The 13,900-nt window shown below is 49.8% G+C and overlaps 5 protein-coding genes across 5 annotated transcripts; 2 read left to right on the plus strand and 3 right to left on the minus strand.

The window, feature by feature from the left end:
* Positions 1-1,003: 1,003 nt before the first annotated feature.
* Positions 1,004-1,537, plus strand: N7520_008715 (uncharacterized protein; the record flags this gene model as incomplete). The annotated part of the gene is made up of 1 exon (XM_057142649.1): positions 1,004-1,537. The coding sequence occupies one exon, from the start codon at positions 1,004-1,006 to the stop codon at positions 1,535-1,537; it is 534 nt and encodes a 177-aa protein (XP_056991937.1).
* Positions 1,538-1,763: 226 nt separating this feature from the next.
* Positions 1,764-2,293, plus strand: rps21 (40S ribosomal protein eS21; the record flags this gene model as incomplete). The annotated part of the gene is made up of 2 exons (XM_057142650.1): positions 1,764-1,795; positions 2,059-2,293. The coding sequence occupies 2 exons, from the start codon at positions 1,764-1,766 to the stop codon at positions 2,291-2,293; spliced, it is 267 nt and encodes an 88-aa protein (XP_056991938.1).
* Positions 2,294-3,306: 1,013 nt separating this feature from the next.
* N7520_008717 (phenylalanine--tRNA ligase subunit alpha) lies at positions 3,307-4,893 on the minus strand (the record flags this gene model as incomplete). The annotated part of the gene is made up of 2 exons (XM_057142651.1): positions 3,307-3,400; positions 3,458-4,893. 2 exons carry the CDS (start codon positions 4,891-4,893, stop codon positions 3,307-3,309), a joined length of 1,530 nt encoding a protein of 509 aa, XP_056991939.1.
* A 1,812-nt stretch (positions 4,894-6,705) lies between these two features.
* On the minus strand, positions 6,706-10,881 carry tcsC (putative two-component osmosensing histidine kinase (Bos1); the record flags this gene model as incomplete). The annotated part of the gene is made up of 2 exons (XM_057142652.1): positions 6,706-6,732; positions 6,811-10,881. 2 exons carry the CDS (start codon positions 10,879-10,881, stop codon positions 6,706-6,708), a joined length of 4,098 nt encoding a protein of 1,365 aa, XP_056991940.1.
* Positions 10,882-12,687: 1,806 nt separating this feature from the next.
* N7520_008719 (uncharacterized protein) lies at positions 12,688-13,470 on the minus strand (the record flags this gene model as incomplete). Its single annotated transcript, XM_057142653.1, has 1 exon — positions 12,688-13,470. The coding sequence occupies one exon, from the start codon at positions 13,468-13,470 to the stop codon at positions 12,688-12,690; it is 783 nt and encodes a 260-aa protein (XP_056991941.1).
* Between the last annotated feature and the right edge of the window lie 430 nt (positions 13,471-13,900).

Below are 13,900 nucleotides of genomic sequence, written 5' to 3' on the forward strand. Positions count from 1 at the left end.
TTGAAGACAAACTTTCTTTGTAGTTGCCATCGTATTGGAGCAATCCATCTGTAGATGTAGCTCGCACATGGCGCTGCCGGGCTGTCGGGCTAGCCTGATAGGGATAAGCACGCGGGGTAACAGGGATTAAGCCTAGGCTCTCGGGTCATTTACCTTTTAGCTCTATGTAAACTTCTGGCTTCTCCGCACCATCCTTTACAATGTCGTATATCGTTTCAGGGTATTTCGGTAACCGATTTCTGGCGTGTCGATTAACCCATTCGACTCTCTTGTCACCGTTTTCACAACTATCAATCGCGCGCCCCTTGACTCTACCATTGAAAAGTCGACGGAATTCGATCAGAAACTACACGGCTCCAAGTTCAGCGCCTATATCGCAGACCAAAAAAATGTCACACGCAAAAGATGGGAAAAGGAAGGAGGTAGCTATTCCTCGGCCCAGTTCTAGGTACAGTATCTAGCCCTCGGGAATGTTCTTCGCATGCCCTCTATGGGAAACCGAAAAGAACATATTTAGCTAACCCACAGCCAGCGTAATTCTTGTATCTCCAAACAATGAGATCCTTCTTCTGCATCGTGTCCACACATCCTCCTCTTTTGCATCTGCTCATGTCTTCCCCGGTGGAAACCTTTCGGGCCAGGATGGATCATGTCCACCACCTGAGGACCACGCCGTGCACGATGACGCACCTCACTACCGGAACGCGGCAATCAGGGAGCTATTCGAGGAAAGTGGAATTCTTCTAGCTCAAGACGGGAGCACCGGGAAGATGCTCGTGATTGATGAGGCCACCAGAGAGCAAGGTCGACGATTGATTCACCAAAACAAAATCACTTTTGACAAGTGGCTGAAACAGCAAAACCCTACCGCCCAGCCAGATATCAGTAAGTACTATTCCTGACTCGCTGCTCAACAAGATCTCAGCTGATTCAAAAAGGTAAATTGATCCCATTTTCTCGCTGGGTAACGCCTACAAACGTTCCCAAACGATATACGACACAGATGTATATCTATTTCATGCCATTGCCTATGGATATAGATAAACGGTTACTTGAGGAGCTACCCACCGAAGGAGAGCGAGAAGAGATCCAACTTCCAACTGATGATGGCGGAATCGAGGTCACTGAGGCGCAATTTTTTCCAGCTTCTGAGTGGCTACGTCGAGCACAGGCTGGGGAGATTATCCTGTTCCCGCCTCAATTCCTTCTTTTGCATCTAGTATCTGGCTTTCTGGACCAGGAGCCTCGGTCAGGAGCTTCCGTGGAAGAACTAGAGAAACGCCGGGCGGCACTTGTCGAGTTTATTTACTCCGGCTCGCCGGCTTGGACACATAAATGTATCTCGCCCAGGATGCTCAAGATGATGGAGGATGGGCGGACAGTTCTGGCACTCGACCATCCCGGCCCCGAGTTGAAAGGATCTGGTCGACTAGGCGAGACAGATCGGGTTGTGGTTTTGAAGTTTAAGAAGGGAAGTGCAAGGGAGGTGTCTGTAGCATGGAGGAAGGATGTATTTAAAGAACAGAGCAATCTGTAAGCATAGATATGGAACCGGATTATTCTCGGATCAATTATTGCCACGGCTATATGTATGGTAATGACTAATACCACGATCCACCGACTCCGACCACGCCAGCCCTCGACAAACAGTCACATGACCCACACAAACCATTTTGGTCTTTAATTTTATGAGCCACCCAAGTTCCATCCACCTCCAACCTCACCGTCGCCCGTCAAACCCCCCCAACACACAACCCGCCAAAATGGAGAACGAGAAGGGAGAGATCGTCGATCTGTACGTTACTTGGTCCCTCCGAATCGCTTCCCAACAGATTTCCCCCCCCCCCGGTGCCCTGAAGTCTGGCTGTCGTCCTCAATCGCATCCCACGAGCCAAGCCACAAAGGAGATTTCGTTTGTCGGCCATAGGGAAACGCACAATCTTGATATAATGCTATGCGCCAACAGCCAGATGACAGGGTCCTCACGGAATCAGAGGACAGGATTCGAAAAAAAAAAATGAACAGACTTGGAGCCAGGTACTAACGCAGCATGAATAGCTACGTGCCCCGCAAGTGCAGCGCCACCAACCGCATCATCAAGGCCAACGACCACGCCTCCGTCCAGATCTCCGTCGGCAAGGTTGACGAGAACGGTCGCTACACCGGTGACAACCAGACCTACGCCCTGTGCGGTTTCATCCGTGCCCGTGGTGAGAGCGATGACTCCTTCAACCGCCTCGCTCAGCGTGACGGATACCTGAAGAACGTCTGGTCTGCCTCCAGCCAGCGGTAAATCGCTTGACTGTGATTGTTGACGGGTTGAATGATGGTTCGTTTTCGTTTGCCTACATGCAATGTCTGGATCTTCCAACTAACATTCTCACAGACGAACTGCGGCTAGATGGTCCAGGTTCGGGGATTGGTGGAAAAAAATCAGGGAGTTGGGGTAAGGCTACGGCTACCTCTCCTTCGGCTCTGGAAGTTTCTTTTTTTTTAGTCCCCTGGAGAAACCCTGTTTTCCTACTGTCCTATCTATCGAAATGAATGGAATCGACGACTTTAATGGGTCAGGATTTTTCTCCCAAGACCTATTGTTCAATTACCTGGGTCCAATTTCACGACGATAGAACCCCGTCTAAGAGGACTTCCGCCTCGCAATCTGCATTCTTGTCCTGTTTCCAAGGCAAAGCAAAAAAAGAAAACAAAATTCCCCCAAATGATATTCTTAAACACTTCAACCCCCGCTGTACTCCTAGTCCTTTTTTCCTTTTTTCTCTTGCTGGTTTATACCAGTTGGCATGTCGAGCCTCCTCACCCTAGACTAGGAAACCGATCGCTGACCCGGTCTGTGTTACTAAAGTCTGCTCCATGAGCGAGGGGGCAGAAACAATACTTCTGTCGCCGAAGATCATGAACCCCGCCTGCTGAAGAGCCACTTTTGCTGAGTTTCATGCACTGGGGCACAGATACGGGTGGGACATTCCGTAAACCAACATCGTCTGTGACACATATACTTGCCTGACGAGTGATAACTAGAGCAATGAATACATCTACCGTCTCCAGCATTCAAATGTTTGAGTCTTCGAAAAATGAAAGAAATAGAAGTTTTGACAGCTCAAATCATATATAATCTTTTTGCTTCATTGCTCCTTCATTGACAAATATGTCTTCCACGTGAACTCATAATATCAGATTAAGCACCTTGGTTCGAAAACCAAGGAGCCTACACCAGCAAGGCTCAAAACAAAGGGTCTTATCTATTGACATTCCATTTCCAATCATGCAGAACGAGAATTTTAAAACATTTTACTCCTTCTCCAAACGGACAGCCGGGTTAGACTCAATGAAGTTCAGGTCAACCTTGTGACCCAGAAGCTCACGAATGTTGCTGACACCGTACCTGCAATGAATTATATTAGCATAAAGATCTATGTATAATGTTGGGAAAGGCACTTACTTGATCATAGTCGGTCTCTCCAGACTCAAACCCCAGCCGTAAACCTGCATGTTCTTGGGAATACCCATAGACTCCAACATCTCTGGTCGGAACATACCGCTGTTACCAATCTCAACCCACTTAGCCAGACCCTCGTGGTACCCGAAGATCTCCATACTGGGCTCGGTGTAGGGGTTGTAAGCAGGCTTGAAGCGCAACTTGTGGATACCCATCTTCGCAAAGAAGACCTCCATGAAACCAATCAGACCACCGAGAGTTAGACCGAAGTCAGCAATGACACCCTCAATCTGGTGGAACTCAGCCAGGTGGGTAGCGTCAACGGCCTCATTACGGAAGACGCGGTCGATACTGAAGAGGCGGGCCGGCCGCGGGTCAGCGGCGAGCTTGTGCAGCATGTATGCCGAGATAGAGGTGGTGTGGGTGCGGAGGACGAGACGGAGAGACTCATCCGCGTTCCACGGGTAGCGGTAGCCGATGGAGCCGAACTTGCCCTTCTCGTGGACGTCGTGGACGTTATCCCAGTATTTCTGGTAGTCGAGAGGCTTGTCCGACTTGGGGAGGTGCGGGTCGTTGGGGGGATCCGCGCGGGGAGGGTCAGCTTTCAGAGGGTCGGCGATGTAGAAGGTATCTTGGAGGTCGCGGGCAGGGTGTTGCTGAGGCACGAAGAGGGCGTCGAAGTTCCAGAAGCCCGTCTCGACGAAGCGGTTGGTGGGCATTTCCGTGAAGCCCATCTCGAAGAAGATGTTGCGGAACTCGGAGCGCACCTTGTTGAGCGGGTGCAGGGCGCCACAGGGAGTAGGGGCACCCTTGGCGTTGAAGTTGTATGGCTTCAGCTGGACGGTCTTCCAGGAACCGCTGGCGATCATCTCGGGGGTGAGATCGGTCTCCTCCTTGACGAACTCCTTGGCGTACTTGGGACCCTTGGAGATCTTGTAGTGAATGTCCTTGGACATGGTGATGAGCTTCCTTCGCTTCAGATCGGCCAAAGCCTTGGAGTCGTCGAGAGTCTGTGTGCGCTGCACGGTGAGAAGCTGCTCGCGGGTCTCATCGACAATTGACTGCTGGGTAGCCCGCAGCTTGTCATTGTCCTTCTTGATCCAGCCACGCTTGAAGCAATTGCCCTGGCCAACCTTGGCATTATCCTTCCCCACGATTCCAGGCAGGTCGCTGATCTTGAGACCATCCAGAGCGGCGACAACGGCGGCAAAGACCTTGGCCTCGTGACTACCATTGCTGGCAATCTCCTCACCCTCAGGGGTGAGAATAACGACATCCTTCTCTAGAGTCTCATACTCGATCATCTGTCGCGAGCCTAGGCGGTCCAGCGCACTTTTAACGTTCAATGAGGGGGTGGAGGGGTAGGCTTCGTTGGAGAGGATGGGCGCATCGGACTTGGACAAGGAGTCCAGAATCTGAGCGGTCATGTCGGACGCCATGGCTGCAGATGTGTCCTGCAGAGGATTTGGCGGAAGCTGTGCAGGTGGTGGGGTAATTAGTCTTGCGGTGTTTCGGCCAAAATTAACGATGACTCTTTTCCCAGTATATCCGGCGGGGCAGAGCGACCATTGAGCAAAATTCAATTTGAAAAGACATGCATTGCTGTATATATGTCTATAGCAAAATAAATTTCAACACCAGCTCGCGTAGCTCAGTTGGTAGAGCGCGGCACTAGTAATGCCGAGGTCTTCAGTTCAAATCTGGACGTGAGCATTTTCTTTTTTTGCCTTTTGAACTTTTTGTTCCGTTCTCTTTTTCGTACTTTGCTTTTCCATTTTCGATTTCCTTTTTCTCTCATTTGTATTATTTTTGTCTTGTTTGACTGTAATTTGTCTTGTTTGCATTGTGAAAATTTCTCTCGCTTAGCACTAGCGCGCCCGGCGCAGGTATAAAAAGCATCTGTTCCCCCGTAGATTTACTTTTCTTCAAGCGACTCTACGTTAGTGATCCCTCCCCTACAGGATCCAATCCTCTTCTGGCTTGGTTTCCTCAACATTTCGAACATTTCACTAACAACCTCACAGTTCAAAGAATCACTTTAGAGTAGACGTCCCACTTCTAAGCTCTTTAAAAGAGCCACAGAATCTCCACCCTTGCTGATGACTACTATGTCCTCGATGCCCTAAAGTGAAGCCTTTTACTCCCGCCTCGACGTGTCACGCGTGCTGCTTGCAGTGTCTGTGTTTCATGTCCAGGGAGTGGTGATGATCTTGACCTGGTTTGGTGTCTGACTTCGGTCGGCTGGACCTGGTGGGTGTCGAGGAGGTCTGAAAGGTTTTAAAATTCCATTTTCTCTTGATGAGAAATCGGTAGATAAATGTGGATGAGGCTGTGAGTGGTAAGCTTCCCATCAAGAGTGTCGGCAATGCCGGTCCCTTGGAGGGGACTATCCTTCTTCAGTTCTGTTTCGAAACCATTGAACGTAGAATTTATTTTTCTAAAATACAGTGATCAACGTCTGTACCTGACATCTTTGATCTATTAAGTCCGCTGTTGAATATCTGCGTGACACTGGAAATTTTCCCACACCGCTTTATAAAGCCGGCAAAACCTTTACTTAATCAAGTAATGATTTGCAATGCAACCCTTGGCTTTTTGTAGCCTGAGCCCTTTCAGGACTTGCACATGGTCCTTGATTATGTCCGGATGTTGTTTACGATTGTTCATCAAGTGCAATGTAGCAAATAATTCAAAACAGAACTAGCTCTATAGCCGAGCTTGGCAGTTTCGGAAGAATAGAGAATTAAGGAAAGGAAGAATCAGCACCTTGGGCGCTCTTGTCTCATGCATGTGGCTCGGAAGGAAGGAGCAACTAAATACAATACAAAGATAGAAACAAAGAAAGACATCGATGCCAGTCGTCACGCGAGAGAATAGATCGCAGAAATGACGACAGAAAATCCAGGGGGGTGGGAATGAAGTACCCCCTCTCGTACAAACTCCTCCCCAAGTCACTTCCTTGACTGTGCCGAATAGACCCAAGCCCAGATAGAATGATACCCAGATAAAAATAATGATGCGCCAGACACCAGAGGAAACGAGATAACGAATGCGGTAGATGATATGGTGTGAGAAGGGGTGACGTTGAAGAGCAGGTGGGTATGAGCGAGTAGAACGGGGACACAAAAGGGTTGAGGTTTCTTTACAATAAAGAAACACTCCAAGACTCATATAGACAGGGTATCAAGGGCCACATCAAAACCATCTGACAAGATCTGCATGGAAATAAATGTTCATGATATGCAAATAGATCAGGTACTGTTGGATCGCAGCAGAGACTGTATAGACAAGAAGAAATCGTTAGCCGGTCTGTCCATGACAGTGTAAAACATCCTCAACATACATGCTCAACGTACCCGATCATCAATCATCTCTACATCAGCGTCCTCGACAGGACCTGGACTGGCGGCACTCCCCCGGATGATGGGGCCGGAGGTGGTGATTGCCCGGGTGTCAAACCCAGGCCGAGAAGGCGTTGGCAACGGTTGCATCTTTTGCGATCGTTGCTGTTGCTGATTTTGGTTGTCGGACGAAACGGATGAGTGGATGGGATGCATTTCTCCACTGCTCGAGATCCGAGATTCTTTGCTCTTCTCTAATAATGAACCACCAAGTGTAGCACACTTGAGGATGGTCTGCATCATCTGGTTCTGCTTGAGTGGCTTGGACAAATATTCGTCCATCTGGGCCTGAATACATTTCTCACGGTCACCCAACATGGCGTGGGCCGTGAGTGCAATGATCGGGGTCCGCTGGAGGCCACTCTCACGTTCGTACTCGCGAATCTTGCCCGTAGCCTCGAAACCACCCATGACCGGCATTTGCACGTCCATAAGAATAACATCATAGCGACGCTTCTTGACGGCCTCGACAGCCTCGAGACCATTGCCAACAACGAAGACATTGTGGTTGTGCTTCTGGAGTATCTTCACCGCCAGTTGCTGATTCACATCGTTATCCTCAGCAAGGAGAATGTCGAACGATCGGGAGTTATCCGTGGTGATCGGTGTTGACCGACCTTCCAGTGCTGGGAGCATACCATTACCGAGATCAATCGGCTGGCAGGGCGTGGTCATATATGAACTGATACCGAGGTCCAAAGCAGACTTCAAACTGACACAGACTAAGGGGCAAACCAAAACTATCGGAATGTACTTGAACTCATCAAATGTGCGCAGAATGCGAGCCGTGTCCACAGAGTCAACGATGATAACGTCGTATGCGTGACCAGATTCCTTTCCAGACGGGTCTTGGATCTCCGGCGGGGGAACATGCTCTTCGTTGCGCACGACTAATGGCTCCAACTCGATTTGCTTGAGCATTTTCATAACGTTAGAAGCCTGAGTGCCGTTCTGGCCCTTGTCGATGAACAAAACGCGGTGGTTCCGGTAGGGCAGAAGTTGCGATGCAATAACGTTGATGGATTGATCGGCGAGCTTGACCACACACGTGAAATGGAAGGTACTACCTTGTCCATAATCAGATGTGACCCACACATCACCACCCATCAGGTTGACAAGTCGCTTGGAAATGGACAGACCAAGACCGGTACCACCGAAACGGCGGGTAGTGGAGCCGTCGGCCTGCTGGAAAGTGTCGAAGATCAGGTCCAACTTGTCCTCCTCGATACCGATACCAGTGTCAGACACGGAGAATTCAAAGGCATACTCGTTGGTCGTGCACTGCTCTCGGTCTGATTTCCGAATGGTGAGTTTGACCTCTCCATGCTCAGTGAACTTGATGGCATTGCCAACCAAGTTCAGGATAATTTGACGTAGACGGAATGGATCACCAATCACATAATCCGGTACGGTGTTATCCACTTGGTAGGTCAGGCTCAGGAACTTCTCATTTGCCTTGACAGCCAAGGTCTTCAGGGCGTTGAAGACGGTGCCCCGCACGGTGAAGGGGATGCTTTCAATCACCATCCGGTTCGCTTCAATCTTAGAGATATCGAGTATGTCATCAATGATGGTGAGTAAGCTGTTGGCTAGGTTGTGCACCACGTTCAACATTTCACGGGTGTAGGGCTTCAAGTCATCGGTGTCCAGTGTCAACTGGGTCATTCCAATAATACCGTTCATCGGAGTTCGAATCTCGTGGGACATGTTGGCTAGGAACTCGGATTTTGTGCGATTGGCAAGTTCGGCAGCCTCCCTGGCGGCAGTGTTTCGCTGAATACTGTCTCGCAGGTTGGACACCATTTTATTGATCTTGCGCTTGAGCTCGTCCATCTCCCCAGAGGCGTTGACCGTAATAAGTTTGGTGAAATCACCATCGGTTGCGGCATCTGTGATCTCGCCGAATGCACGCACTTGAGATGTGAGGTTCTCAGCCATGGTATTGACATCCTCGGTGATTTCCTTCCATGTTCCGGCAATTCCCTCGACGTTGGCTTGTCCACCCATCTTACCATCGACACCGACATCACGGGCGACCTTCTTGAGCTCCGTGGCGAACTTGGCCAGTCGACCCACCATGTGGTTGATGGTGACCTTCAAGGTGAGAATTTCTCCCTGTGCGTGGACCTCGATCTTCTTACTCAGGTCACCCTTGGCAATAGCCTGTGTGACGTCTGAGATACTTCGCACTTGCGATGTCAGATTTTGCGCCATGGTGTTGACATTGTCGGTCAGGTCTTTCCATTTTCCTTCCACGTTATCTACCTTGGCTTGACCACCAAGGGTCCCGTCGGTACCGACCTCACGGGCGACCTTGCTGACCTCGAAGGCAAACGTATTCAGACGATCCACCATGCCGTTAATGGTGCTCTTGAGATCAAGTATCTCGCCTTGGACGTTGGCGGTGACCTTCTTCGTCAAATCACCCTTGGCAACGGCTGTGGTGACATCGGCAATCTCACGCACCTGGGTGGTCAGGTTGTTGGCCATCCGGTTTACATTTTCGGTGAGATCCTTCCATGTGCCTTCGACATCATTCACAGTGGCTTGACCTCCCAGTACACCATCAGTACCGACCTCCTTGGCGATCTTCGTGACCTCTTGGGCAAATTGTCGTAGCTGGTCCACCATGGAATTGATAATGTCCTTAAGCTCGGCTATTTCACCTCGGCAGTTGGCTTGCACCTTCTGCGTCAGGTCACCCTTGGCGACAGCCTTGGTGACGGTTGCGATATCACGCACCTGGGTAGTCAAATTATTGGCCATGGCGTTAACATTGACAGTCAGTTCGTTCCACATTCCTTGTACTCCTTCAATTTGAGCTTGACCTCCTAGGACACCTTCTGTACCGACATCACGCGCGACTCGCGTCACCTCCGTTGCAAATGTTCGCAGTTGGTCCACCATGGTATTGATTGTTTGTTGCAGTTCCAGAATTTCACCCTGAGCACGGCTCTCAATCTTCTGAGAGAGATCACCGTGGGCGACAGCCGTTGTGACAGTAGCGATTTCTCGCACCTGATCCGTTAGATTCTTGGCCATAATGTTCACATTTTCAGTGAGTTCCTTCCAGATTCCATGGACGCCAGTAATTTGAGCTTGTCCACCTAGTATTCCCTCTGTGCCGACTTCACGGGCGACACGAGACACCTCGCTACCAAATACCTGCAATTGATCCATCATAGTGTTGATCGTACGTTTGAATGTGGCGATTTCCGGGTCCATTTCCAAGGGGTGAATCTGCACCTTCATCGAGAGGTCACCGTTAGCGACCTGGGTGATGATGCCGCCGATTTCCCGCAAGGCTTTCTGGAAAGCCTCGTTGGCTTGCTGATGCTTGCGTAGTTCGCGTTCCAGGAGAACGACGTCTTCATTCTCGACCTTAGTGAGGGCGCGGCGGGTGTGTTCCTCCTGTTTCTGTAGCTCATCCCGAACCTGGGCGATAATGTCCTTCTGGAAACTGATTTCTTCGGCCTGCTTCTGGACGTGGTTGCGCAGAATACTGATATCCTCCTCTCGAACCACGCGGGTCGCGGACCCATTCTCATCCTCGTCGTCGGTTTCGTCGTCGTCAAGGTCTCCGGGGGGATGTTCCTCGGGGCCCGAAGGGGTCCGTTGTCGCCGATCGGGTTGATTCAGTTTTTGCTGCTGTGTGAGGCAAGAAGAAGAGTCAGAACCTTGACCGGACGACAAGCGATCGAGCCCAAAGGTCCACAGAAAATCAGGGTCCTTCTCAATGGATCCGAGAGCAGACGGTGTGGCCTGCTTGGGGTCGTCGGGGAACTTGTGATGACTGACAGCTTGGAATTCCAGGTGATGCACGCGACGCACCAAGGCCTCCAACTCAGTTTCGAAGGCGGCCTTTGCAGCGGTAGGTTCTCCGGGCAGTTTGGACCCTTTCGCGCCGTTGGTTGGAGGGAATTCAAAATTGAAAGGGGGCGAGGCAGAGCCGGTTGTGGGCTCATCTCTCGCCAAAGACTGCAGCACGGCAGTCGCGGCCGCGAGAGTCTCGTCCGCGCCAGCCATTGTGCCCTAGGTCCAGATCAGCAGTTGAAGAAAACACGAGCAACCGCGTTTATCTGAAAGGGCGCTTTGCAGATAAGGAAGGAAATCCTCGGACGAAAGGAATTTTCAAAACAAGTCGATGCATCAGGGATAGCCATATCAAACGGCCATTTGGGTGGAAAAAGGGAGTTTGGGAGAATTGATTCGATATTATGGGCGGACCCAGAACAGACGACTTACGGGACGAGTTCCTGACACACAAGTTCCAAGAAAATCGGTTTAAGGCGACATGAGGTGATTGCAAATACTTCGCAGACCAATACAATAGAACCCGAGTCGTTCGGGGGATGAAAGAACGTTTGTTGAAGGTCGGGAAGGGGAGGGGGGAGAAGGAACGGATAAGGGGCGTTAGGTAAGCAGATCGTTCTTTTCTTTTTTTTTTTGATATTTCTTTTGCGGGGGAAAGGAGCTTATAGGATTTTCAAGTGATAATAAGAAGGACAAGATGAATTTTATTTTACAAAAACACCAGAAGGAGCAAAAGCTGATCTTAGACAGTTAAATATAAACGAAGTTGACCGATTAAAAAGGCGTAAGAGGGGAAAATGGTTTTAAAAAAAAGGGTATTTCAAAAGGGGCTATGTACTCCGTACAAGCATAGCAATCACTACATATAATTCTTTATTTTCTTTATGGGTTTATAAACATCACAAAATGGTTTATTGAATCCATCAAAATTAAACGAGAATGAACGCACGGACTGATTCATATATAGAGTATAGGATCAGAGAAGGCTCGTTTCATCTCAAGAAAGGGTTATCGAACGAACGCGGGCTCAAAAGCGTGATGATCGCCCAAGCCTGGTCGATCCCGTACTTTTCTCCAATCTTGCGGGTTTTTTTCCTTGTGAGTTCTCGGTGATTTCCCTCCCCCACTCTCAATCCAAACCTCTCCCGAAATTCGGTCCCCAAGGTCAAAGCCCCCATCAGAAAGAAAGAAAATGAAAAGAGGGAAATCCGTGGGTGATTCGGTCTGTCCGCCAATCATAGCGCATTTGTGGATAGATCCAGTCCGAACCTTAAGTCTCGTCCACTCAGAAAAGTGGACTGCGGACTCAGCCCTTTTTTCGTTGTCTCTCGCAAACGGTGTTGTCAGTCTCTCATGCAAAAGGCAAAGGCATACACTATCATTGGCTCCGGTCCCGGTGGAAATTGCCCTTAGTTTTTTAACGTTCAGCGGTGCCTGATCAAGCCATGTGACTAAGGAACAGAGAACCGGAGATTCGACATTTCCGCTTCACCGCAAGATAATCTATGAAACTGTCCGAGACAACTCACAATTTCCTCACTTAACTGAGGCGTCATACCTGCAGAAATGTGGTTCACGAAATATGCCATGTACATGATGTACACAGTATCCAAGGCCTAAGCACTGAGCACCGACCTATCGATAAGCAATTACGTGTAGAAGAGTCATCCATGTATGGCTGCACGGATAACCAGATATGCTCAACATGTGGTCATCTCATGGAATCAAGGTCCATAAAGGGTCTCCTCGAGATAAGCTGCATAACCAACAAAATGTAATCCAGGTCATCGGGTCATGAGATCCGCATATCTGCTATCAACTTGGCGGGGTAACACGGGGTTTAATCATCATGAACAACACACCTGATATGTGCCTGGAATATCAGGTTCTTATCTCGTGACAAGTCTTTCTCTATTCTTTTCCTTTAACATTCCAGCAAATTTATATCATTACATCAAATTGATCACAGTAACAAACGAAATAGATCGAATTTCCATTTTTCAACACAATTTCCTCCTATTACACCTGGTTCCTCAAATGAAACCGAAACCCAGTTGCCTCAGTGATAGTTGAGCTGGTTAGTAGCCTTGTCATGTTTAAAGTACTCGTCGCATTTGTGTGAACACTGCTCGTGTTAGCGAACGGCGCAGTCATATTCATCACCCTCATCATCTGGCGTCGCACTATACCGGGTGTAATCACCGCTCGCGGAGTAAAAGAGCTGCCTGCTCCAGCTCCAGCCCCAAGCCCGGCTGGTGTCGCAGGTACCGCCGGTAGTGTCTGCAAAATACCTCCTCTGGGTGGGGTGCCGCTGCGGCTGCCGGATATCAGAGGTGTGGAGCTTCGGGAGGGTCCCAAGGGTGTAGAGCTAGGCTTGATTGTTTGGGAGGGTGAAGCCGGGCTATTGTTGTAAATTAGGCCGGAGCTGCTGCTTGGCGCGCTACTGCTTGGAGCACTGCTGCTTGGAGCACTGCTGCTTGGAGCGCTGCTGCTTCCTCCTTCCCCTGATCCCGATGCTGATCTCGATCCTCCACCCGTGCTTGCACCTGCACTCGGACAGAATCGTACTGTCACCGTTGTGGTGGAGCCAGGGCACGCAGCACACAGTGCGCTTGCAATGGGACAGATGCCTGCTGAGGATGCAGTGGCGGCAAGAGTAGGAGGTTTGGTGCGTTGACAAGCAGCGTCACGCTCTTCCAACTTGCCCGCACCACGAGCGGCAACGATCTGATCTGCACCGATGACACTGCCTAGGAATACCCAAGAAGCAGCCAACAAGGCCAGGCGGCTCTTCGGGTACATGATCAGACGGTAGCCTTGGTCGAGACGTATTCAGAAGCGGATGCTCCAAGTCTCAATCTTTCTTAACCACGGCTTTGACTCGCTGAAGACCGATTGAACCGAAGAAGCAGGTAGGTCCACGAAAGGTATTTGATAACAAGGAGCCCAAAAGGAATCTGAAAAGAAGAAAACAGCCGCCGATTGCGAAAAGACAGATCGGAACACAGGCGCCTGCAACTTCTAACTTCGGGAAGTAAACGGAAGGTCGATATTGATCTTGGATATAGATCTTATACATCAAGCAATATCTCTAGTATCAAGCGAGGATGATAAAAGGAAAAGGAGAGAGAGCGCACGAGCAAGGAGGCATAATATAGAGCAATGAAAACTCTTCGAAAGAGTGATGAACGCTCGATGTCATCGAGATACCATTTCGGGACTCGGAGCCTCG

This window comes from Penicillium odoratum (assembly GCF_028828045.1).
Source record: "Penicillium odoratum strain IBT 22623 chromosome Unknown utg000006l_segment0_segment0, whole genome shotgun sequence".
NCBI classification, from domain to species: Eukaryota; Fungi; Ascomycota; class Eurotiomycetes; order Eurotiales; family Aspergillaceae; genus Penicillium; species Penicillium odoratum.